Genomic DNA, 26596 nt, shown 5'->3' with positions numbered 1-26596 from the left:
GGGCGGAGCCGCCGGCTCCCTCCCTGCCCCAGCACGCGGGGTTCACTTCCGGCGGCTGAGCTGCCCCCGCCTCAACCCTCCCCCCCTGGCCCGGCGTGGCCCGGCCCGGCTCCTCAGTGCGCGTGCGCCGCGGTCCCGCGTCTCCCCAGCGGCAGCGAAGGAGTTTGGAAGTTCAAAATGGCCGCCGCGGCGGAGCCCGAGCTGCGACCGCCTGAGTAAGAGACCCGGCTAGGAGGCTCCTCGCGATGGCGCCGCAGGGACGAGGCGGCAGAGGCGGAGGAGAAGAGCGGGCGCGGGGAAGGAGGGGAAGCGGGCGGAGGAAGAGAAGCGGCCGGAGCGGAGATCGCGAGGGCGGCGGGATGTGGAGGGGAGAAAGCGGCCGCTCCGGGGCAGCGGGGTGCGGGAGCGGTTGCTAGGAGCCGTTCGGCGGCCGCGCGGAGCGAGGCGGCCCGGCCCGGCCGGGCGCGGCGCCTCCCGCCAGCCGGGCGGGGGGGAGGGGAGCGCGGGAGGGCGCTCGTTGGGCGCGCGCGAGCTGGGCCGTTGGGGGGGGGGGGGGGGGGAAGGGAGGGGAAGCGGCGCCGGGACCTGCGGGCGGGTGTGCTCGGCCCCGCGTGCTCCGTCCGCCCGCCGCAGCGCCGCCGCCGCTGGGGGGGCTCCGCCGCGCTGCCCGGCGCGTCCTGCCCCTCCCCTGGGGCAGCGCGTTCGCTGCGGGGAGGGAAATTCTTGTCCGCCGCGTGGTTGCGAGGCCGCTACCGCCGCGGGCCGGGCGGGGCGCGGAGCTCGGGCATCCTTGAGGTCGTTAGCCGGCTCCGTGCCGCTGCGGGCCGCGGCTCCTTGCCCGAACGAGGCCTCCCCGGAGGCGCGGGGAGGGGAGCCGGGCCAGCCGGTGCCTCGGGGACTCTCCGTCGTCTGCCGCCGCCTCAGTAGCCCGCGACGCCGCTGCCCGCCCTGCGGCGAGCCCACCTCCCCCGAGTCCCGGGCTCTCTCGCGGTATAAAAAGTGCCTGTGCTAGTGGAAGCAAAAAGCGATTTGTTGTCGCCAGCCCCTCCTTCCTGTCCTCAAAATGACTGGCAACTCCCGGCTCCCGTGGCGAAGTGAACACCGAGCTGCCGACTCCCCGCCGAAACGGGGCTCGGATGGTGTCTTTTCCAGGCATCGTGTTTAGTACCCTAGGATTTAGGTTTGTCGAAACTCCGGAGCTCGTGAACGCTTTGTGTGAAAGTTTTGCCAGGAGTTGACAACCTGATACCTGTGTTATTGCTCCTCTTCACACTACACATATTTGTAGGCATATAAACTGCACTCTGTATTTTTTTACTCCCTTACATTAACAAGTAGTCACTTGAGGATTATTTTTCTTCACTTAATCGTGGGAGTAAAAAAAAAGAAAAAAAATGGAGAGGAGGAAAATTGGTGTAACTGTAAAACCATGTAAAAGGTTAGCACGAGAATAAGAGGTCTTGGTCTTCTGCAGAGAAATATAACTAAGAGTAATGAGGTGAAAGCTGGTAATAGAAAGCCTGAATACAGTTTAAAAAATGGATGGAATCTCTTTGCATGTCTCTGAATTCAAAAAAATAAGGGAAAGTGAGGTGGTAACAGGAACCTGTCACAATTCCTCTCTATATGAGACCACTAGCTTCCTAAATGTGCAGATGTCTGCCTCATAAGCTTCTGAAATCTTTAAATTCCTGCAAATAAAGCTGTGCAGCATTTAAATAAGCAAAAGTTTACTGATATTTTATGAAATAAACAGAGAGAGTTTCCAGTGCACAAAGAAACTCTGAAGTATTAATACTAACAGAAGTTAATTATAACTTTTTTATTTCAGATAGAAATATAAAGAAAATTAGCAGTCATATTAGCAGTGTCTTGAGATAATGCAATGGTAATGCATATTATCTGCAGCATTTGTTACCAGCTTACTTCTAGAGAGTGTAAAGTGAGATTGTTACATAACATTGAAGTAAATTAAATTGCAGAATAACTTCCATTTAGCTCTTAGTATCACTTTCTGGTATTAAGAGTAGGAAGACTTGTCCAGAGCAGCTCATATTTTGTTTGCCTGTAATATCTTTGTAATGTTGTAAAGTACCATTAATGCCTTAATGGGGAACTTGTACAGCTTTCTAAAAAGACCCCCTAAAATTCCTGTTTTAGCATTTCTTTGCCCTTTAACCAATTTATATCACTGGCAATATTTGCCCTGGATTGCAAATCCAAAGTGAAAAAAATTTAATACTTTTTCCTTCTTTTGGTGCCTTTTGTACCAAAGGTAGGAGAACTCATATGGCAGTTTCCTTTCTCCTTGTTGTCTCCTTGATATTCTGCTGTCATAATGATATGCAACATCAGGGATGCTTGAGGAAAAATGCCTTTCTATATGCTTTGATTGAATATGATTGAATAACCAGTAATAATTGGAGAGATGGCTTTAAAAAAATTCTCACTTACATTTCTGAATGTTGTGTATTTTTCACTCAGTCTGGCTGTCCTCTTGCATGTTTTCTCATTTCGGAGTAATAAAGTGGCAATGACTTTAACAAATTATTCTAGTATATGTTCCAGAGAAATATGTAGATTGTTTTCCTGTATCTGATTTTATGTTAACTCAAAACAGGAAAGAAGCAGTAACCATGTGCTTGTTACAGATTCTATTAATGAGAGAGAGAGAGAATTTGTGTAGCTTGCCATCCTTTAGACCTGACTTAGAAGGCTTCAGATATATTTAAACTATTGGATTGGTAATTCATTGGAGACTTCTGTCTTTAGAAACTAGCAGAGTTTGGAGGAAATCTCAACAGTTCTGTGTACTTCCCCACCACCACTCTTGACTTTCATGTTTAGGCAATTTAATTGCTGTAAGTGAGGCTTGGGGTACAGAAGGAGCTTTATTTACGTTTTTAAAATGTTGACTAGGAAATTCTGAAGTTGCAGTATAGATCAGACAAGTTTGTAGAAATGTTAACTGTGATACCTATAATGTGAATTAGTAGGCAGATTTCAAAAGACAGACATCTGTCATGGACAGTTCCTTAATTGATATTTTGAAGGCAATGGGATGCATTTGCTGAATAACTTGAAAAATCTATTAGTAAGTCAGTTTCAGCTTCTAAGGAAGATAAAATAGGAGAATGCCTAACATGTCAAGACTGAGTTTTATTATTTTTGAAGCCATTAAATGTACTAATTAAATTGCTTGTTGCTCTGGCTAGCTAAATTGAAAGAAGTTCTTTTTAATAGAAAGGATCTAGATGATTAATAACCCTCTTTATACTTTCTGATGTTTTGCATGAATGCCGTTTTACAGGTATAAGATTTTGGGGGGAGGGGGAAGCTGACAATTATTATATATTATCAGGAGACTCTGAAATTACAGACTTCCCTGATTTATCCTATTCTTTAATACTGTTTCCTGTATCACATAAATGAAAAAAAATTCTGCTAACAGATATGTACACTTGCAGAAAAAAGTTACAATAGTTAGTCTGCTTTGCATGGGATTGTGCAAGATGGTCAGAATAATTAGGTGGTCAGAATCATCCTCTGATAAAATTGTTTTGCCCTTCAGAGTACAACTGAGTGTTGTGCATTTTGAAAATATTTTGAAAAGTTAGGCATAGGAATAGAACAGCAACTAAGAAAGGCGATACACTAACGGGATACATAAGTATGCAGCATTGTTGTGTACTGTTAAGAGATATTATCAGTGTTGAACCTTAAAGTATAAAATTGATTTCACATATGTATTATCTTGTTAGTGCGTTTGTACACTTTTTCCTTTTGCAGCACTCTCCTCCCCTCCCCCCTTTTTTAAGCACTGCAGTGAGTTGATGGTGCTGATCTGTATTTTTTGTTTTTGCAGGGTTGAGGAGGCTATGTCTGAGAAAAGTGTAAATGAAGAAAATGGGGAAATATCAGAGGGAGACCAACCTCAGAACAAGCACAGCCGACACAAAAAAAAGAAACACAAACATCGAAGTAAACACAAGAAACACAAACATTCTTCAGAAGAAGATAAGGACAAAAAACATAAACACAGACACAAACATAAGAAGCATAAACGGAAAGAGGTAGTTGATACCTCTGACAAAGAAGATGGACCAGCTAAAAGAACTAAAATTGATTTTTTAGCTCCTCTGGAAGACTTGGAGAAACAAAGAGCATTATTGAAAGCTGAACTTGAAAATGAATTAATGGAAGGAAAAGTCCAGTCTGGGATGGGATTAATATTGCAAGGTTATGAGTCAGGCTCTGAAGAAGAGGGGGAGATTAATGAAAAAGTGCGAAATGGAAATAGACCTACGGTTAAATCCAACACTAAGGGGAAATTAGAACCTGTGGACAATAAAACTAGCTCCAAGAAAGGAAGCAAGAGTGAATCAAAAGAAAGGACTAGACACAGATCTGACAAAAAGAAAAGCAAGGCAGGAATTGATGGAATCAAAGAGAAAACAACAAGAAGCAAATCAAAAGAGAGGAGAAAATCCAAAAGTCCGTACAAAAGAAGCAAGTCTCAAGATCAGACAAGGAAATCAAGATCTCCAATGCTTAAAAGACGATCTCAGGAGAAAAATAGAAAGTCTAAGTCTCCCCCAGAGGATAGGAATAAGGCAGATGATAAAAGTAAGTCAAGGGATCGCAGAAAGTCTCCAGTTGTAAATGAAAGCAAAAGTCGAGATCGTGGCAGAAGATCCAGGTCTCCAATTGAACTGAGAAGCAAGTCCAAAGATAGACGATCACGGTCCAAAGATAGAAAATCTAGGAGAATAGAGACTGACAAAGAAAAAAAGCCAATTAAATCCCCTTCTAAAGATGCTTCTTCAGGGAAAGAAAACAGGTCTCCCAGAAGACCTGGCCGGAGCCCGAAAGGAAGAAGTTTATCTCCAAAACAACGTGAAAAGTCAAGAAGAAGCAGATCCCCTCTCTTTAATGATCGTAGATCTAAACAGAGTAAATCCCCTTCTCGAACCCAGTCTCCAGGCAGAAGAGTAAGGAGTAGATCTGCAGAAAGGAAAAGAAGAGAATCAGAAAGGAGGCGTCTGTCTTCACCCAGGTAACTTAAAGATGTCAAGAACTATCAAAAAATTCATTATAGGATGAACTATCTCGTAGTTTAGTGTTTACCTCTTTGATTTATTCTGAAAGTAGCTATTAAAATGGGCAGTCCAATTGCTCTTTGTTATGAACTTCTTTCGTATGTATTCAGTTTTCAGAAACATTCACCCACCTGTTAGACATACAGGTTTAGCTTGGGTTGTTAAAGTTGGACTGGGTTATTTTTGGTGCTCACCTCATTACTGGAAACAAGGTTTGTAGTTCAGGTCTTTTTATCTCAAGCTATTTGATTTAGATTTTGATCTCTATTTCTTAATTAATAGTTCTGTAGTTTTCAGGAATTTTTGTGAAGCTGGAGTCCCTTGCACTCTTGTATGTTAGTGTTGGCTAACAGTAGATAATTAAAACCCCAAAATGATATACAATCAGCGTGTGCAAATTACTCAAATCTTTAATATCAAGCTGCCTTTTTCAGTCATTTTTTCTTAAAAAAAAAGTCTCTGTTTTCATTTGCTAGAGGTATGATAATACTGTTTTACTGCTTTATTATAGGTCTGTCTTGGTGGTGGGGTTAATGTTGTATACAATTACCATATTTTACATACACCTGAATGAGAGGGGAGAGACTGAAATCTTTTATTTAATGTATTTTCAGTCTTTGGACTTCTAAAGGCAATTTTGTCTGTGAAAACAGTTATGTAGAAATTGTAATATAATCATCAGAAAATACTAGCATCTCTTTCTCTGAAACTGCTTAGATGTGGGTAGTAAGTTCCCAACCAGAGAGCAATTAAGTGTATTACTTTTTTGAAGTTAATTCATTAAATATAATAATTTTAACTTGGTAATTGTAATTACTTTTTATGGTAAGGTTTAGCTTAGCGTATTTGGGGACTTAAGAACAAAAGTACAAATTTGAAAATTTCCACTAGAACCATAAAGAGCTAACTTGGTAAATAAGTGCCTTAAAAAATGTGGAAGTTTTTCTGCCTGCACTGCACCCTGTTCTAGGTATGGAGTAGGTTCTATAGGCATAATTGGCAGCTTTGTCTGTGTTACATTTTAGCAATAGTACCGATACTTTGGAGGGTGGTCCCAATGGTGATAACTAGATTAATCAAGTATTATAAATGCTAGCAGTTTATCTAGCTGCTTCCTGGTAACTCAGGAAAGTAACAGCGCACCATTAAAAGTTTCTTTTATGACATATTTGACTTTGTTCTTAGCATTTTGCATCTTTCAGTTTTCACTTCTCATGACAGCTTGCATTGCAGCCAGTTTGAATTACTTATCTAAACATCATTTCAAGTGAGTAGTGCATGTATTTAGAATTCTTCTGTTGAATTCTTACTGAAGTAATTTTGGCAATGCGGTGTTCTATTGTACTGTGGTGAGCGCTCAGCACGTGAGTGGGGGACTGCTAAGCAATACTTTCTGCTGGAAGTGTTAGCCAGACAGTAAGAGTCCCTTGTGGGACAGATTGAAATGATTTTTCTTAGTTGGAGTCTTAACCACCTGTAACTACTTCAGGCTACCAGAGAATTTCAAGATCTTTAATGAACAGTTTTAACCACAAATAATAATTTTTCCTGTTTACACTTCCCAGGTTCTGATCATGTTAAATACTTCTAAATTCTTTAACTGAAACTAATTCTTATAAAACATTGCTATGAATGTCAGCCTAATCAGCCTCTACTTCTTATGGCATGCTTGTCATCTCTGAACTGATTTTTTTTAAAGGTATTTTGGTTGGCTTTTGGCAGTACAACCACTTTCTTAACCAAGAAGCATGGAACTGTCAGTTTATCTTGTGATTTGTCTTTTTTTAGTATTATTCAAAAGAACATAATATAAATCAGTTGGATCAGTCTGTTCCAACATTTGCATCTACAGTAATAGCTACAGAAACTAGCACTTCTTCTACCTATACATAAGTTTTCCTTCCTTCCTATTGTTTACTATTATGCATCAGTTCTATATACATGTTCATGATACATAGCAGAGATAATTGGAGCTGATTTAAAAGTCATAAAAAGTATCGTTACAGAATGGATGGAATTAATCTTTCAGATTTTGTTTGTTGATGAGATACAGCACCTAAAATAACTTGTTCCAATTTAATTAAAAAAGAAGATAAAGTAGCAACTTTCCTCATTTATTTTGAACAGTGTTGTGGAAAGATTTTTTTCAAGAATTTCTGTTGCAGACTCTTTAGAATAGTTGTCAAATATTTTTAACTTTTACGCTTTACAATGTTGAATTGAAGTCTTCTGTCATGGAGTACAGTTACACTTTTTGATGCAGCCAGTAGCCCATTAAGGAGTTTTTTCTTACATAATTGTGAATCTACACAGTGTCAAACTCCATTTTTTTAATCTGATAAGGGCTAATTTTCATGTTAATTAAGAATTGTGATTTTCAGCTGTTGTATTAGAATGTTTTAAATGTTGAAACTGTCTAGTTCTAGTCTTCAAATTGAAATAGGCATTACAGTCAGTGTTGTGGAATAGTTGAATCTTAAATTTCAACTCTGCTGTAAAGTTGTGGAGAAGATTCTCACAAATTATTTTTTCATATTTTATTTACTATTAATACTGTTTCTGATAAACTTGAAAAGTGGCCACTATTAATGCAAGACATAAACACAAGCTTTGTTTTAAACCTCTCTTAGCATTATGATAGTAATTAACAAGCTCTGTTTCCAGAGTTGTCCTGAACTAGACCTATGTATGGGCACATATTTCCCAGGGTGGGGAGATGCACACAAGGAGGGCAACCAGCTTTGCAACATACTTATTCATCCCTGCCTCAGAAGCCCACCTGGTGGACCCTCTTTTGCAGTAAGATTTTAAAGTGAGCTTTTAGAGGGAATTGTGATTTTTATTTTCAGCTTGCTCTTGCTTTACTGCCGTTCTCTTTCTTTATTTTAAGAACGCGGACAAGAGATGATATTTTATCTAGGCGTGAAAGATCAAAAGATGTCAGCCCACCTAGTAGATGGTCCCCATCCAGAAGAAGGTCTCGGTCCCCCATTAGAAGGAGGTCTCGTTCACCACTCCGACGGAGCCGATCTCCAAGAAGGCGGAGTAGGTCTCCTCGAAGGAGGTAAAAACTCACATTGCATTTTTTTTGTTTTATAAAATACAGATAAACTTAAATTGATAGTTCATACGTAAAATGATCATGGATTTCAGTTTTTGTCCAGGATATATATCGTAGCAAGATCAAATTAATTTTGTCATGCATTAATTCATTTATTTTAGTACTTTGAGTTGCTGAGCTGTATGTATGTTTTACGAACAGATTTTCCTCCTCTTAAAATACTCTTCTGTTCATCAGAGATAGAGTCAGAAGAAGTAGATCTCGTCTTCGAAGGAGATCCAGATCACGGGGAGGCCATAGACGTAGGAGTAGAAGCAAAGTTAAAGAAGACAAATTTAAAGGTAGCCTTTCTGAAGGTATGAAGGCTGAGCAGGAGTCCTCATCAGATGAAAAGTAAGTATTAACTTCTGGCTTCCGCTCATTATCTAAAAATATGGATCTACTGATAATTAACTAAAATTTATCTTCATATAGTAAAAGCTTTTTGGAGTTGTGGTTTAAAACTGTAGCATGTTTCAGTACTGGTGATATTGTCCATCTGCTGTTGGTGTGATCTGTGTTTAATCTGAAAAATTTTGGAGTATGTGAGAACAATCAAGACCTCTTGGCTAGTAGACAGATTTTGGGGATGGTATGGGGTTTGGTTCCTAAATGCAGCTTGATCCATATCATGTGAAAACTGTTTAGTCTGTGCATACTTCAGTGTATCCTCTTGAAAAACTGTAACACCTGAAAAGGTGAATTGCTACCTGTATGTTGGTTTTTATTGTTTTTTATGTTTGCTGAATCGCTACTTAATCCAATTGCACAGGAATATCCATTTTTCAACAGTCGCATTTTCACTATGAGAAATAGTGATGGTAAAGAACAATACATTTTCTTAGTGAGAAGATACGAATATATCCACTGGGATTTAATATACTCTTGCTTTCTGAGTTAAGTGAGCAGTTACTGTTTGGTATTAAATTATGTGTGTTCTAGACCCTGGAACAGCATTTGTTAAAATTCAGTATGTAATCATATGTGTTTATAGTGGTACTTAAAAACTAATGCTCTCTTTGTAGTCTTGAAGACTTTGATTTGGAAGAAGAGGATGAAGAAGCGGAAATAAGACAAAGGAGGCTACAGCGGCAAGCAATTGTTCAGGTACCATGTGAATTTACAGAATCAGTATATATACACTCTTAAGAAGTTGTGAGCCCTACTTTCATTAGTAGGGCAAGGCTCTTAGCCTATTACTGATTGACACTCACCCCCATTTATTTATTGTAAATATTAGTTTTGTCTAACCATTGCAGCAGCATTACTTCTGAGACTGAAAGTATAATGCTGAGATTAATGATTTTTTTTTTTGTAGAAATACAAAGGCCAGGCAGAAGACAGTAATATGTCTGTACCATCTGAACCAAGCAGTCCTCAAAGTAGTACACGTAGTCGCTCAAATTCACCAGATGACATCTTAGAAAGAGTAGCTGCTGATGTTAAAGAGTATGAGCGGGAAAATGTTGACACATTTGAGGCATCAGTAAAAGCCAAGCACAACCTAATGACAGTTGAACAGAACAACGGTAAGAATCTGAAATTTCATTCTGTATTGTTATTTATGAAAGCTTAACTCATAAGCAGATTGTTGTAAAATAGACATTTTATTTAATTTCCTGATATACTTCCAGACTTGGAAGTACAATGACTTTTCAGGCGTATTTTGAGCATTTACCTGAATTATTGTAGTACTTAAAACATACCATTTAAATTAAAGCTCTTTTGCTAGGGAGCATGATATGAGTAGAACATGTTTTCTGTATTTCTAATAAATTTTGATGCAGTTAATGCTATACATTTGGGAAGCAGATATCGATGCCTGTCTTTATAGTTAAGAAACATCCTTTTTAACTTTACAGTTTTTCTTTTCAGTCTATTTTTTCTTTTTTTCTTTATCAAAGCCACTGTTTGTGAAGAATGTACATGGTTCTATAGTCATTTAGATTGTCAAAATGGACTTAGAGCTTTTGAGAGTCATGCTAATCAGAGTAATTGTTGGTGAGGGAAGTTTCTTCATCTTCCTCCCCAAGCATAAGTTATTGGACAACAATGTTGAAATATGTTGTCACATAAAACCTGCATTGTGCCTGGTGCACTAGGAGATTATCTGTGCTCCTTTTGCTGCATCTTGTAGTATTGAAAGCTTCTACTTCCGGTAACTGCTTCCAGTAATCTAAAAGAGAAAAGATTACTACTTTACATCTTCCCAGCAGTCAAAGGTATGCATTTAGCCCATGTGCAGACATAGTTGAGGTAGTTTTAACTGTTTCAGTTACTCTTTACAGTTTTATTGCAACAGCATACTGTTCAACTAGGGCTATGAAACCTTCCTGTTCCCCAGTAAATAGTTGGAGGGTTAGCTTGTATTTAATGTCATGCTCTAGATGTATCCTTGGGGGCTAAATGTGGTATGTTGCGGTGGATGCTTCCCTTTGAAGTAATGCTACTTCTCTTTGAGACTGCTCTGTTGCACTGGAATCTGTCCTTTTGCTTCACTTAACAGTATGCTTACAGATTGTTCTCCTGCATTGTAGATGAAAAGAACTTCTTTATATATTTTTTTCTGTATTTACATACCACTAAGACCAAGTCTTTTTCTGTATAATATATAATTTCTTTTGTCAGAGGTGTACACTACTTTCAAAATTTGTCCAATGAAGTGTATGAAAACATAACTGTTAACTACAAAGACATTTCTTAAGCTATGAAAGAATATATATATATATAAAAAAAATAGGTCAGTTATGCTTATAAAATTGTGGATTTTTCCTGTTTTGGTAGAATTCTGGGTTGGGGTGGCTATAGCAAAAGATGGGAAGGTGGAAAAGAGTGGTAAGTTTTTGTTTTTGTTTTTTTTTTTTTTTTTTTTTGAGAGAAAGAGAGAGGGAGATTGACCTTGCAAAGAGTGATAAGTTGTACTTGTAGCCTAGTGAAACTCTAAGTTACTTGAACTAAAAAGAAAATCTTAAGAGGATGCCAAAAGTGTCTGTATCTTGAAACATGGTATCATATCAGCATGATTGATGGCAGTTTTCAATGTTTTGAGAAGATTTTGATCTGGTTATCTTTTTGTATTAAAGCAGTGGGCTATGTGCATTGTGAAAATTGGAGTATTCTGGGGTTAACCATTTATTTTCTCCATTGCTTTATACCATTAAGGGAATTTTTGTGATTTATCATGGTCGTGATGGAATGCTACCAAAATATGTTATGAAATAGTTTGAAGTTTACTTGCTTTCACTAACATATGTACTTAATTTATATTTCTTTGTTTTTATCTTATCAACCAAATAAAATGTCTTTGGGACTTTAAAGATGATTAAAAGGTGAGAAAGGGATAATCTTGCCTGCATTAAAAATGTTTCTCTTTTAAACATAATAATAATTAGCTTCATCTTTGACTATAAGCTACCTACAAGCTCCTTTTTGGCAGGAAAAATTTTGAAGAAAACACTGCCTAAAGAAAAGACTTCTGGGCTTTACAATGTTTAGCAGAAAACCCTAGAATTGTATATTGAATACACAAGTTCACTACCTGAAATAATCACGTAAAATACAGGATTTTTTTTTCTTTCTGTATGAATCATTTGAAATCTGTTATGTGTATCTTTTTTTCAAGGAGTATGAGTATTTTGAGTGCACTGAAAAAATTGACCGATCTGAGCTTTCTATTTGTAGAATTTTTAATTACGTAAAACGGCATTTTCCGAAAGCAATATTAGAGCCACCTCTTTACCACCATATTGATCTTGGATTATATTGTAAAGGTATTAAGACACAAGTTACATTAGTGTGATAGTTGTTATCAGTTTGTCCTTGTTTTTGTGTTGAATAATCTAAATTTTCTTTTAAGGTTCAGCTCAGAAGAAGTTGCTGGCTCCTGATATGTTCACAGAATCAGATGATATGTTTGCTGCATACTTTGATGTAGGTAATTCTTAGAGGTGAAAATATGGATTTCTGCTTACCTTTTTGTTAAGGAGTTATTGTCACTTGAGTTTTGTAGGAATTTGGATTATCAGTGTGTAACTAGGTGGGCAATACTGTCTGAATTTTTAAATCAGCTGAGGCAGACAAAGTAGTTCTTAATGTTTCACCCAATTAAAACTTACTGAAATCAGTGGGAGTTTTGTCTGACTGAATGCTTGGAGGTTTCACCTGCTGTTTGAATAGGATGTGTGGTGGGAAACAGTAACAAAGTTCTTTGTATGTTAAGCTTTTACATTAATATTGTGTACTTCTCTAAATATATACCCTCTTCAAAGGGTCATGCGTGGTTAATTAAGTGTGTAATGTGTTTTAATTCAATGATGATGTGGTATAGGACTAAGCTAGTAGCTTCTTTCTAGATGATGAGATGCATTTCTTGTTTTTACTTCTGCACTATTCCGTCAGCTTTTCTCTAAATACACTGCCCTAGCCTGCAGACCGCAGTAATTCACTTAATTGTTTTGAGACTTTGCATGCAATTCTTTGTACACTTTCTTAGTTATTGTTGATACCCAACCAATGAGAGATACATCAGGACCAGAATTTTCTTAACTCAGAAATTCTCCAGTTAATTTTGTTATATGGTAAACAGAATTCATTAGTTATGGTGGAAGTATTGGTGACAAAAGGCTGCTGCAGTGTACTCTTAACACCATAAAAAGGAAGAAAAAATAAATCCTTTGACCTGGAAAATAAATTAATATTTAATCTTGGATTTTTTTTTTAATTTGTGTTCTTAAAAATTTGAAATTAAAGGTAGGGACTTGAGTGGATTGTGAGTAAGCAGTTCTCCCTTCTAGGAACTAGTGTCCAACTGAAGATACTCTGAACTACATAGATTTGAATTTGAATAATATTTTACCAAATCTGTTAAAGGATATCGGCAACAATTGTAATAATTTTATGATCATAAACATAGTAGTATGACTTTTTGAAGTGACACAGAATGGACAAAAATTCAAGTGGCACAGAATGGACAAAAATTCAAGCCTTAGGCCACTAAATTTACCTCTCAAATTGCTAGATTTTGTTTCTACAAATGTACTATAGGTAAAAACCTACAGAGTGTGCATTCTAATTTAACTTGTTCATATTCTTTGTGGGTAATAACTGAAACTCTGCCTGCTTCTAATATTTAGTAATAGTTTTATTGATTGTTCCTACTCTCTTCCTCTGCAACAGTCTGCAAATATTTGTGTTTAAATAGTCTTTTTTTTTTTTTTTTTCCCAGTACTTTATCTCCTAAAAGATAAGTGTGTTTGTACTGTGGAGAGGAACAGTATTTCAGTGCAAAAAAGTGCCTAATCATGTGGGCTTTTGGGTTTCTTAAGTAAACATCAAAGCAAAAAGCACATATTTAGATCACAAAATTAAAGCTTTTGTTTTTGTCCTTTTCATTTCAGAGTGCTCGTTTAAGGGCTGCTGGGTTTGGAAAAGATTTTAAGGAAAACCCCAATCTCAGGGATAACTGGACTGATGCAGAAGGCTATTATCGTAAGTTTTATGTGTCGATTTGTACTTAAATTGGAAAAGAGAATGCTAAAGAGAAAACATGCTCATTTGAAAACAGTGAAATGTTATTCTAAAGTAACCGCACTGCAGGACCCTCACTTAGTTTGACATATTTGGGCAGATACTAAAGTGAGCATATTTCACTTCATAGCTCAATGTTAAAATCATTTGCAGTAGTAAAAGTCAGAAGAAATACTGTTGTAATGGATGAAATAGGGATGCAGCTTTTAACCTCAGTTATGAAAAGACTCCAGACTTACAGAATCACAATTTCAGTCCCACAGAATTTTCACACAAGTAAATATAAAATGTATGCTATGAAGTTTTTAAGTGACTATCCTTTTCCCATTTCTGAACTATACAGAATTTTTTTTTTTCATAAAATACTTTATGTATATCACTCATAATTTTTACTGTAAATTGCTTGATTTTTATTCTTCAGGTGTTAACATAGGCGAAGTTCTAGATAAACGGTACAACGTCTATGGTTATACGGGCCAGGGAGTCTTTAGTAACGTAGTGCGAGCCAGGGATATGGCAAGAGCAAATCAAGAAGTAGCTGTTAAAATCATCAGGAACAACGAACTTATGTAAGTAATGTTTTTGCATAATAATAATAAAGCAAATGTAACAGTTGGAAGTTTTTCATTATGTGATTTGAATCTCCCTTTGTTTCAAGCAAAATAACAGATTACAGCTGTGATTCCTGCTTTTCTGCTAATATGAGCCATATAATTGGAAGCATTTGAGGACTTTGTATCCACACTTTACAGCTATCACAGGAGAAGGGTACTTGTGTTTTTGTCAGGCACTTTCTCATTTGGAAAACTACCAGGAACAGTGGTGGCAAAGAACAAGTTTATAGTTGATTGTATGGCCTGCCCAAGTGTAAAACTTTTGAGATGGGAGAACAGAAGAGTGCTAGCTCTGGACTGTATATAATTTTGTTTTGATAGACCAAATCCATTTAACAGGCTGTAGATTGGATCCTAATGAAATACCTGCAGCTTGTTTTTAATATATTTTGTGTGCTTGCGCATGTATGTGCATATGCACATGCCTGTGCATAGAGGAAAGGAATGGGACTGTGGCTATAGAGGCGTTGAAGGTCTTTGAGATTAAGTGAACATTAATTAGTGCGATGTTACATTAGACTACATCATCTGTGTGAGGACTCATCTGTAATATATGTTTTCAGTATCTGCTGCAGTGTTGCTGATATCACCTGTTATGTCCTCTGCCATTAAAGACAACTTATAAGAAAGTCTTTCCTATGCATTTTACTTTGGAAGTTTTAAAACTGGCATTGTTAAATTTTTAACTGGGTTACTTTAGTTTATACGAATAAGTACTTAGAAATGATAAATGAGCAATAAATTATTTCAATTTGGTATTCTGTGTAGATAATTCAGCTTGGGTGTGTACTTTCACTTTGTACTCAATTTGGCTTAAAATTTATTTAATAATATACATGGTTAAATACTTAAAAGAAAAAAAAAAGAGTAAACTTATGAAATAAGTGTTCCATAAAACTCATCTGTACTGTATTACAGGAGAAAATCCAATTTCAGCTTTAAATGCAATCATGAGGGAGGAGGAAAGTGCAAGTAGGTTACAAAGTCATAGATAGTGCTCAAAGAATGGAATAAGTTTACCCACTGAATAGACACTGCCAGTAAACCACAAATTACTTTTTTTAACTGGTGCTACGTTAAGGAAGCACAAAACACTTCTTGTTTCCTGATAATTATACTCAGCCAGGTGAATGTCTAGGTTAAAAGAAAGTACTAGAATTTTAAACATTTTGTTTTTTTAATGGTTTTGCTTTGTTTTCAGGCAAAAAACTGGCTTAAAAGAACTGGAATTTTTGAAGAAGCTCAATGATGCAGATCCTGATGACAAGTTTCATTGTCTACGATTATTCAGGCATTTCTACCACAAACAGCATCTCTGTCTTGTATTTGAGCCACTCAGGTAAGATGACAAATGTATGGGACTGACTCTCTCAAAAAAAAAGAAAAGAAAAAAGAAAAAAAAAAAAGTTCAGTTAAGTGATCTTGAACATTCTGCTCTTGACTGTTGTTTTCATTTTAATATCTATCTTGATCCATTGCCAAGATTCAAGAATGCAAGGAATTTTATTCAAAATAAAAAGCACAAGCCCACAGTGGCTGAACTACTTCAGATTTGAAGCATTATTACGAACCAGCTGCCTAGTCCATATTTGAAACAAAACAATATATTATTAAAGATGGTTCACCTTACTGCTGGTAGTCTTAATTTTTTTTGTCACCATATTGTTCTTAGCTTTCATAATTCTTTATTTTATGGGTTTGGATTCAGATTGCATTCCCAGAGTGGTTCAACAAATGCTATATGTTAAGATTACATATATAACAGTGCTTTAAGGAAGAAAATTGTTCAAGTACTTTGTATAGTCACTTTTGCTTTAAGTAGTCAGGTTCTTTTGATAGTTAATTGCAGACAGTGTGTTTTATGATAGATCTGGATATATTCAGTGCCTTAGTTTCCATTTTTACTTAGATGGAGACATACTGTTGTTCATACCCTAAGTTTTCTTGTGTGTCATATTTTAATATTTCCCATGAGCTTTCGAGGTGAAGTTTTAGGGGGCTTTTTGCGTGTGTTTTTTTCTGAAACAGTGCAAGTTTTCAAAATAGCCATTATATTTTGATTAACATCTCCTCAACCTTCTTTTTTTTAAGAAAAAAAGGTACAAAGACAGTATAGTTGTTAAGAAAATACAGTTCCTGTGCAAAGTAATCCTATAAATTAATTTTGATTTAAAAACATGTTCTGAACTGTAAGTCAGTCTAGTCACTACTATACAGTATATAGCAGATCTGATTGACCAGTAGTTCTGCTTCATTGCTAAACCTTAAGAAGAATGTATTTTAAGTTGAATACTGCTTTTCACCAAATGTCTAAAGCTAACTAGTTTCTTCATATTTATCTTAAAATTGAGAGGGCTAAAACACTTTTCTTTGTTAAGCTGTCTTCTGTTCCCTCTTAATAGTATGAATTTACGAGAAGTGTTGAAAAAGTATGGGAAAGATGTTGGTCTCCATATTAAAGCTGTGCGTTCCTACAGCCAGCAGTTGTTCTTGGCATTAAAACTTCTTAAAAGATGCAATATCCTGCATGCAGACATTAAACCAGATAATATTTTGGTAAGTAATACATAATATAAACTTACTTTGCACAGTCTGTAGTGTAAAAAGTATTTGAAATTAATACTGTTTCTCTGAATTCTGTGAATTTAGATGAAGTCAGAAATTTATTCCTGAAAACTTTTAATTTCATGTTTTGAAATTAAAATTTGAAATGCCATCATGTTATAGATAATAAACAAGAAATATAATACAATCAAATATTTAAATTGCAACTAAGCTTACAAATAAAATCTTTCACCTACTACAGTCTTTCTCAAACTAACCTACATCCACTTATACTTCTACATCTTTTTATAAAGCAGATCTGCTGTAGTCTCAGCATTTTTCCTTTAACAGTTGAAAAATGCTCTTACTTTCTGCAATATTTAATTAAGCTGATTGAATTTGGATGGAGATTTTGTTTATTTGGATGAGACAATGGAAAAAGTGCTTAACAGTTAAAATCAAACATGAGTTGACTTTGGATTTTTTTTTTTCTCGTGGTCATCCATGTGATGCATTCAGATTTTTATTTTACTCAAAATGTTCACTTCTTGACACTGTAGCCCTAAAGTTTACTATCTAAACTTGAGATATGTGAATAATATGCTGTTTTATGAGGCATTCTGGGTACTGGAGCTCTAATAGTTACAATTTCAGTACCTAGAATGAAGGTCCAGCAAGGATATTCTTCCGTATTTTCTGGAGAATTAGAAATCATTTGTGGTCTCTTTTCCTGCCACTGAGTCATTGTAGGCTTTTCCAGAAGGCTTTTCTATACATTTCACTGGTTGAAATAGTCTGTAACAGATTCAGTAACAAATACACAGGACTAGTCTTTACCAAGTAGATGTTGAATGATTAAGCAGGAATATGAAAGGGTAGTTCTAATAACAGAAAGTCTTTTCATGTAACCAGTATTACTGAAAACAATTTTACCTATCTTTGTACATCTTGGGCTTTGACAATTTGAGATAAAAATATTAGATGCTTCCTGCTATGAAATACTGTATTTATTCAGGGTTCTCTCCATGTCTTGCAAATTTTTGAATTTTGTTCTGAAGTCTTACATATCTTTCACTTTATTGCATTTCTGTAATTGATATTAGCAAATTACCAATGTTGCTTTTTATGGTATTAAAAAATAAGAATCTGGGGAGGAGAGAAGTTCCTATTTCTTACGCTTCCTTCTCAAGACTAAACTTTGAAGTGCCTTGACACCCAACATGCTAGTATTCATGTAGATTCTTAAACTGTGTTGCTTCATATTAGAAAAATAACCAGTTTATGAAGCTGAATACAATAATACTATTTTTAGATAACCTAAATAATTGACCTATATATTGTTTATAATTAAATCCTTAATATGGAGCCACCCATAGAAATGAATATATACAAATATTTTTTAAAATGTAATCCAGAAGTCAGATAATTTGGTCTTTAATGAGTAGAGGCTTTGCCAGATGTGTTTTTCTGTGATTTATTTCCTGTGCATGTTAGATACATGTTTCTAATGATAAGGTAACATTGTTACAGCACTGTTTTTCTTGCAAGATTTGTCACTGGAAGATGATTTGAATGACAAAATACAGACAGGTTAATAACTAATTGTGATCATAGCTTTTTTTTACTACTACAGGATATTAATAAATGAATTGGTATTGTTATTTTAAGTGTCAGGTTATTTGTGCTGCAATAAGGCATGTTTAGCTTTGAAGGTAGCTTCTGATTGTCTTTAACATAGGATGGTCTCCTATGTCTCAATGGTCTCAATTACGCTGCAAAGGTGACTCACTTATTTCCCAAGTGATGTTTGATATGCCTTCAATCACATCCTGGACTAATCTTTAAGTAGTGTATTGTCTGCTTATTGGAAGTTGTTAACTTTAATTCTCCAGAGACACAGGTAATATTTAGGGGGTGCATAAGGGATTACTTCTTCAATTAACTTCGTACCAAGCCAGATGAAGTAAAGCAAAATCAGTGCCCTAATGCCATGAAGAGTTAGCTGAGTACTGCCCGTGTGTGTGTGTGTGTGTCATATACCTCTGTTTAAAAGTACTTTGAAGTATGTATATAGGACTTTACTGGCATGTTAATATTCCTTTTGAAAGAAATGGGAACTTTTTAATATAAACTATGTTCACTTAGTTACCGGGTGCATATGTCAAAAGCTATGGAAGTACATTTCCAGCTTTCTCAGCAGGTGTCACTGTGTGCATCAGAGAAATGTTAAAATAAAAAATGCAATTTTGGGGGCATGATTTTTGTTTAACTTCTGATTATCTTGACAGAAGCAGTTAAATAACATTCAAAGTTATCTTTTTCCTCCTGCTTTACAATACACATGAGACATGTAGGACTAATGAAATAACAGAAATGAAAAAGAGTGAAATAGATAAGGGAAAAGTACATAAAAGTCACCTTTTCGGTATTTCACATGATCTGTAAATATTAACTGTCACTTCATTTTAAGAAGGCTTTACTGTTTCTTTAGGATATAGAGGAAGGATTGAGACATGAGAAGAATTTGAAATTTAAAGACTGGATGTTTTCCTTCTCTCTGACACAAATGCATTGATAATTGCACAGTGCTATTGGCAATCATATCTACAAACAGTGCTAATGTATATTTATTTTTAACTTGCAGGTGAATGAGTCTAAAACTATATTAAAGCTTTGTGATTTTGGATCAGCTTCACATGTTGCAGATAATGATATCACACCGTATCTTGTCAGTAGATTTTATCGAGCTCCTGAAATCAGTAAGTAAATTCGGATTGGCTGCGCTCATCCTAAGCAGTAGCTGGATATACCACTGTGGGCAAATGAGAATTTGCCTTGAGTTGATTTATCCTCTGTACAGTCCCAGAATAATATCACTTCGTACACTTATGATAGTCAGAAGTTTGAACTTTGAAAGCATGTTTGTGTGACTCTTCATGTGTGTTAGTAGTCAGCTCAGTAAGGATAGGGATAAGTCATTCTGATTATAGTTTTATTTTAATTCTGAGGTATTGTTCTGACTTTTTGTGTTTTAATAACTTAATTTGTTTGGTGTTAGGTAAAAACCTCCCTTTCAAAAACAGGTGTTTTGTAAAAGTGAGAAGGAAGGTTGCTTCTTTCTTTTATGGTGCCTTCTTATTCCTAAGAGTAGGAACACCAACATAGTTTCCAAATCAGAATTTTCTCATCTTTTTACTTTTGTGATAATTTATCTTTATGGCTGCCTTTATGGAATTAACTTGATTTGCTCTGTTTCAGTTATAGGAAAAATCTATGACTATGGTATAGATATGTGGTCTGTAGGCTGCACATTATATGAACTTTATACAGGAAAAATACTCTTTCCTGGCAAAACCAATAACCATATGCTGAAACTAGCCATGGATCTCAAAGGAAAGATGCCAAACAAGGTAAGAAAAATAAGTATAGAATTTTCACTGATATCTGAAACTACTGAATTGAACATACTTTCTTTTTTCTCCTTTAATTCTGTTTTTTATCGTATACATCTTCTCTTAACAGCCAGTAAATATCAGACATCCCTCTGACTGTATAATTTATATTGATTTAAAATCTTATGAAGTGAAAGTGTACAGCTTCTTTTTCATAGACTAAGTATAAAGTGAAAGCAGAAACCTTCTAAGCAGTGACCTGAAAAAAATACGTAAGTCAATGGAAGATACTGTGTCCTTTTTCAGCTGGTTTGAACTGTATTTTTTTTCATTCAATCTCTAGTCATTTCTCACTGTCCTTTTGATATGTTTTTTAGAAGTACTAAATTATTCATGTTTCAATCAGTTAGTAGATGTTGATGTTAATTGTGGAATTTGTAAGACTTAACTTACCTAAAACTCTTGCCTCTCTTATTTTCTAGATGATTCGAAAAGGTGTGTTCAAAGATCAGCACTTTGATCAAAATCTCAACTTTATGTATATAGAAGTAGATAAAGTGACAGAAAGGGTAAGTCCTTAATGTCCAACTAAGCTATTCCTTTCTTCCCAAGTTTTTCTACTACAGTGATGTTTTCAACATACCTTAATTAAAAATAAGACTTTGGAAGACATTCTGATTTCTTATGGAGGCAGTGTAGATAGAGTATATGATCATAATCTGGCAATAAAGATTTTTTTATAATTTAAATACGTTGGTGTTTAAGAGAAAGCAGTTTCATCTTTTTATGTATAGATGTTTTCATATAAACTATCTTGAAATTACTAATAAAAAATATTCTGTCCTCCTGTTAGAGAAGAGTGGCTGACTGAAGTATGACCTGCTTGTCGTAGGAGGTTGCTGTTTATTATTTTCTTTGCAGTTTTAATAATGGAAACTTGTCAATTATCCCAGTATTAATGATCAGATGTGGGATGCTTTTTGTGCAGACTTCTGATCATGTTCTTGGTTAACTGAGGCTAACTGCCTAAACTGAGGTTTACTGAGGCTAACTGCACCTACTGTTGATGAAAAATAGTCTGGCCTTCCCCTGACTGCTTATTTCAACGCTTTCCCTTTGCTTGTGTGAGGATTTATGAGGCCTTATGATGAACCATGCTGGGGAACTGATCAGATATAACCCTGCAAAAAGGTTGCTTCTCAAGCCCTGTAAAACCAAGGAGGGTTGTGCACTACTACTGTTTTACAATAAGGTTACCGTTTTTGTATTCGTAGGAGAAGGTTACTGTTATGAGCACCATTAATCCAACCAAGGACCTGTTAGCAGACTTGATTGGGTGCCAACGACTCCCTGAAGACCAGCGTAAAAAAGTACACCAGCTAAAGGACTTGTTGGACCAGATTCTAATGTTAGACCCGGCTAAACGGATTAGCATCAACCAGGCTCTTCAGCATGCCTTCATCCAGGAAAAAATATAAACCAGATGAAGAAGTTCAAAGGGTTTGAGTAATTAAGATACAAAGACTGAAGAAATTTCACAGCAATTATTAATGTATATAAACATAAATATTTCCCCTGCAAAGTTGAGGAAGAAATGATACATTTGAATTAACATCAAGGCTGATATTTCTTTTAGAAATGTTAGAGTAATTCTGTTTTGTGTCTTATGTGAAAATTTTCACTGTAGAACTGTTTTAATTGCCAAGACTGCACAGAAGTACAATGCTAATGTATATCGTTGCAGTTCATATATATTATAAAAAGAAAAAGCATCTGTTATAAAAGAGCAGTAATACTGGGTGGTTGATTTGTTTTTAGCAGACTTGGCTTCATTTTTGTCTTTAAAAAATGGCCAGCATAAATGCTGTTTATATTCACATTTTCCTAGGTGTGTGTGTGCAGGCCACAGCAGCATGCCCTTGGTGTAGTCAGTGCCGAAGGGGGTCTGTTCCTTCTTGAGCCTGCCCGCAGGGATGGTCTCCTCTTTTAAAGCAGGTTGTGTACAACTTTCAGTACACTGAAGGTAAGCTAACCCATCAACATCACCGGTGTTTAAGCTGTTATTTTACTGGAACAACTGACAAATGAGAGACGATAGCATTGTGGCAGAATTCCCTGCATGTTTGATAAATGATCTTGTTTTATTTTCTGGCATTACAACTGTGGCATAGTTACAGCTTCTGTTGTGTTCATCACATTTAAAATTTTGAGAGCGCGCACTTGATGGATAGAGCGCCTTCAGTGTACTGTTTCTTATTACTTTAATTTTTTTAATCAACTTGCTATAGACTTTGTATACATTTTGTTAAATACAGTTCGCTATGACATATGACACTTACAGAAGAGTTTTCATTTAGTAATTACATATGTTGGGATCTCATTGAAAAGAACTTATATCTAAAGAATAGATAGACAACATAATGAAATTTTTAACTATTTGTATGTCATTTTGAAAGTGTACTGCTTTATGCTAAAAGTGTTTCATTTGTTCATTGTTTTCATTATTTGTGATCATGTTGTCTTTCAATACAGGCATAAACCTTCCACTCTTGAACAAAGCAGCTGCTTTTTAAAAGCGGTAATTGCTTCTTTACCTTTTATTTCTTTTGTAAATGAAGCTTTTCTTTAAGAAATGTGACTTTAAAGTGTTGTCTCTTGCATAAAACAGTTGACACTTACTTATTGTAAAGTGAAGATTGTTCTGCTGCATGTAAAGTGGACCATGCAGATTTCTGTATGTTTTCAGTATGCATCATTAGATAATAAAGTCTTTTGTGAACAAGGCATTTGTAGCCATTTTTAAAAGAATCTGTCTTCAGTGATGGTAAATCAGGTAATTTATAAGAACCACCCCTGCATTTTCTATTAATCAATTTAATTGAAGGGTTTATTAAAAATTAGGATCTTTGGAAGTACTATAGGCTATGTTAATTAGATATATAATTATCACTGCTTAAAGAAAACAAAAACCCTACAGATACTGTCTGTCTGCTTTCATTGTAATGAAATTATTCCTGTAGGACATGGGATTAAATTCAGGATTTAACTAATGTTTGTGCTGTTTTTCTCACTTTTCCTTTTGATGGTGCTGAAAGAGAAAAAGGAAAGCGAGTCACAGGCCACTCAACGCCTACTCCATGGGTCTGATTTGCTGAGACACCAACTTCACCTTCCTAACAAGGTTATTTCTGACAGCATGTGTAGATAAACATTTAGCAACAAGTTAAAAACAGCTTGAACCATTTGTGAGTTGGTTATGCAACATGAGGAAACCAAAATCAAAATTTTCAGGTCCATACTGCTGTTTAATAATTCTCTCCTGCAATATTAAGTTCATCTTTTCATTTTCGTTAATCTATTCTGAAAAGTTGTGCAAAACCCACTGGTTTCACATATTTTATAGTACTTCTTTAAACTAAGGAGGGTTTTTGTATCCATCTAGGTACATAATGGCAACAATCATGCACTCTTAGTGCACTCAAGAATGGAAAAATGAGGCAAAGCAGTCATTCTGCTGGTGGGAGATACCCCACCAAGGAGGTGTAATGAACTAACTACAAAAACAGCCAGGAGATGGGTGGTTTTGTATGCTATTTGGAACCTTCAACCTGTCTCTTCTCAATTTATATTCTAATATTTTTATTAAAAAGTAATTTGTTCTTACTTCCACATACTAAGGTACTTGTTCATACAGGAAATAGAAAATGCAGCTTTCACATTTAATGAAATATTAATTGCTTGCTCGTTAAATGTAGAAAGTTAACTTGCCCTTGCACAACATAGGCAGCACTTCTGATGGCAATTTTACACAGATGTAGTAAGAGCCTATTCTTTCTGTTGCTTTGTATTTTATTCTTAACATAGGAATATAAAACAATGAAATGAGTTGGTGATACAGAAACAATGCAATAGAAACAATGCACCTTAATACCTACAGAACTGTCTTAAGCTAATCTGAAGAAGCATAAAGTTGCTCGTTTACTTGTTCTTTGTGTTGTAGGTGCAGCTCAAAAGAAGATGATGACTACCAGAAGACATGAACAAAGGTTTCTGTCCTATAAAAGATATGAAAAATATTCTTCATGTAATTCTGTCTAATCTTTTGGTTTCCAGCATTCCAATTTAGATTTGATTAACACTGCTGCTGTATTCTTACTACTTAGAATATACTTATTGTATTAGTATTTGTTACACAGATGTGTTTGTTTTCTGAATGAAATTTTTTTATTGTGATTAAATGTAGGTAAATAAACATTATTATTTAATGTGATTTTTCTTAAAATGGTAAAATGACCAGTGCAAAACCTGTCTTTTAGGAAAAGAGCCTGTTATGTTTGGTTAAAATACATCTGTTCTAACTAGTAAATATATAAGCAGATGATGCATTTTATTTTTTCCTTGAACTTCAGCAGGTTCCTTATTTATTTTAATTCTGTCAAACTTCATTGTTGATAAACCAGAGACTGGCTGACAGGGGACTGTTCAAAAAAGCAAGTGGATTTCAGTCCTCTGCCCTGTTCCATCTTCAGCTTTTTTCTGTTGGCAGCAATGGAAACTCTCTTAATTCTGGCTTCAAAAGCCTGTGGAATAGAAAACTTGACACTGTCAAGGAACTTCTCCAGTGTTAGGCAATACCTGTCCCTTGTAGCCTTTGGTTTCTGAGGATAGCAGAGAAGTTATTAGTGTCACTGCAGTTAGCTGAATTCCAGTGCTTGCAGCTCAGTACAAGTAGAACAGCTGTGCAGCAGGATTTTCTTATTGAACTATTCTTCAGCTAATCTAGGAAGGATAATTTATCTGTTCCTGCTATGCATAAGAATATAATTTGTATCTTTTGGTCCTGCATATAGAATGTTTGGGTACATCTACTGTGCCAACTTCTGTTCCCTTCTCTCTAATGGTGAAAGGAGCTTCACATGTTTAACGTGTGGTTTGCCAAGCATCCAGAAAAACCATGCTACGCATGCCATTTGCAGTTTTTTAACTCAAATTCCTGAGGACAGAAATGAAATGCCCTGCCTTTTTTAGTGCTGAGTCAAGTACATAGTCAGTTAGAATCTCTCTCTCTATCTCTTTGTATGTATGTATGTATATATAAAACCACAGTGTATGCTACTTTAAAAATTAAAACTGTTTAAGAGCATTTGATAATACAGTATCATGATTCTTTTAAAACTTTTTTAATAATACTTTATCTCCATACATAGGGTAAGTGGCATTATACCTCTGAAGAACCTTTACACATACTGATCCACACACAGAAGGCAAGCCAGTTTGTGAGACCACTGGAGAAAGCAATCTTCTACAGTATGCATCAAATTGTAACTCAGTGTAGAAAATGTTGAGAATTGGCAATTGCTTGAAGTTAATAAAAGAAGCTTAAAACTTACTTGTATCTTGTCTTCTGTTCTGCTTACAAATATGATATTAAAAAGCTTCTAAATATTTTAAAATTTTTGAAATACCTGAGCAGACAACTCTATTTGAAGAACTGTGCTTCAGTTTTATCAGAGATGTTAAAGATCTTGGAGATGCATTGATACAGCTATTAATTTATGGGAGAATGTACTGTTTGGTAGAGATTACTAATGAACTCCTTTGTTGATAATATAGCTGGCCTTTATAAAGAAGGCTGTCACATGCTCTTTATGTCACATGGCCCATGATGGAAAATGGGAAACTTATTCTATAGCTTCTCTGTGCAAGTCTGAAAAATCTCAAATGAATAAGGATACAAAAATACCTTACCAGGCAACCCCAGAACACCTACTACTTGGACTGTTCCAGTGATCTTTTTCTTGAAAAGATCCCATTTGTATGAAAGTGTCTTCCTGTATAACTATATATAGGAACTACATAGATACCTAAAATAAATCTGTGTGTGTGTGTGTGTGTGTATGGAGAGAGAGATAGATATATGGAATATTTTCCAAGTATAATCTTACATATGTCTATTAAATTGAGCTGTTTTCTTAACAGTTGTTTACCTCCAGATGTTTAAGTCCTGTCAGCAACAAAAAGCTTTTGCAGATTTCACTTTGATTTCCCCTTGCTTGCTTGCTTGCTTGCTTCCCCACTCCTCTTTCCCCTCACCTTCTCATCCAGCCCTTTTAGCCCTTTTTCTGGGAGATACTAACCTGTATGGATTATGAAGTGAAAGACTTGCACTGTATTACATTGAGGGAAACCATGTAAGTGCTGAAGATGTATCTATAGATAATAAGAAAGAAGTGAGGGCAGTCAAATGGGAGAGTCAGCTTATAGAAATGAGATGGAGTATGTGTGTTTTCAAAGGTATAACTCATAAATTGTCCCTTAAAT

The 26596-nt window shown here is 36.0% G+C and overlaps 1 protein-coding gene across 5 annotated transcripts; it reads left to right on the top strand.

Moving 5' to 3' along the window:
- Positions 1-44: 44 nt before the first annotated feature.
- PRP4K (pre-mRNA processing factor kinase PRP4K) lies at positions 45-25664 on the top strand. Of its 5 annotated transcripts, XM_062570015.1 has the most exons (20): positions 1088-1180; positions 3866-5056; positions 7990-8163; positions 8398-8553; positions 9225-9306; positions 9518-9728; positions 12056-12129; positions 13596-13686; positions 14147-14294; positions 15541-15678; positions 16742-16895; positions 19528-19642; positions 20142-20293; positions 20758-20844; positions 21550-21827; positions 22164-22298; positions 22808-22853; positions 23371-23456; positions 24276-24321; positions 25483-25664. In XM_062570015.1, exons 1-15 carry the CDS (start codon positions 1137-1139, stop codon positions 21751-21753), a joined length of 3021 nt encoding a protein of 1006 aa, XP_062425999.1. In that variant the 5' UTR covers positions 1088-1136; the 3' UTR covers positions 21754-21827; positions 22164-22298; positions 22808-22853; positions 23371-23456; positions 24276-24321; positions 25483-25664. The 5 variants fall into 5 exon arrangements, with proteins under 5 accessions (XP_062426002.1, XP_062425999.1, XP_062425997.1 ...); XM_062570018.1 differs by lacking the exon at positions 1088-1180 and adding an exon at positions 45-215 and having other exon boundaries at positions 21550-22298; XM_062570013.1 differs by having other exon boundaries at positions 21550-22298.
- Positions 25665-26596: the final 932 nt, after the last annotated feature.

Source organism: Rhea pennata, chromosome 2, assembly GCF_028389875.1.
Source record: "Rhea pennata isolate bPtePen1 chromosome 2, bPtePen1.pri, whole genome shotgun sequence".
NCBI classification, from domain to species: domain Eukaryota; kingdom Metazoa; phylum Chordata; class Aves; order Rheiformes; family Rheidae; genus Rhea; species Rhea pennata.
The sequence above is the reverse complement of the archived record's forward strand: the minus strand, read 5'-3'. Positions and strand labels throughout refer to the sequence as shown.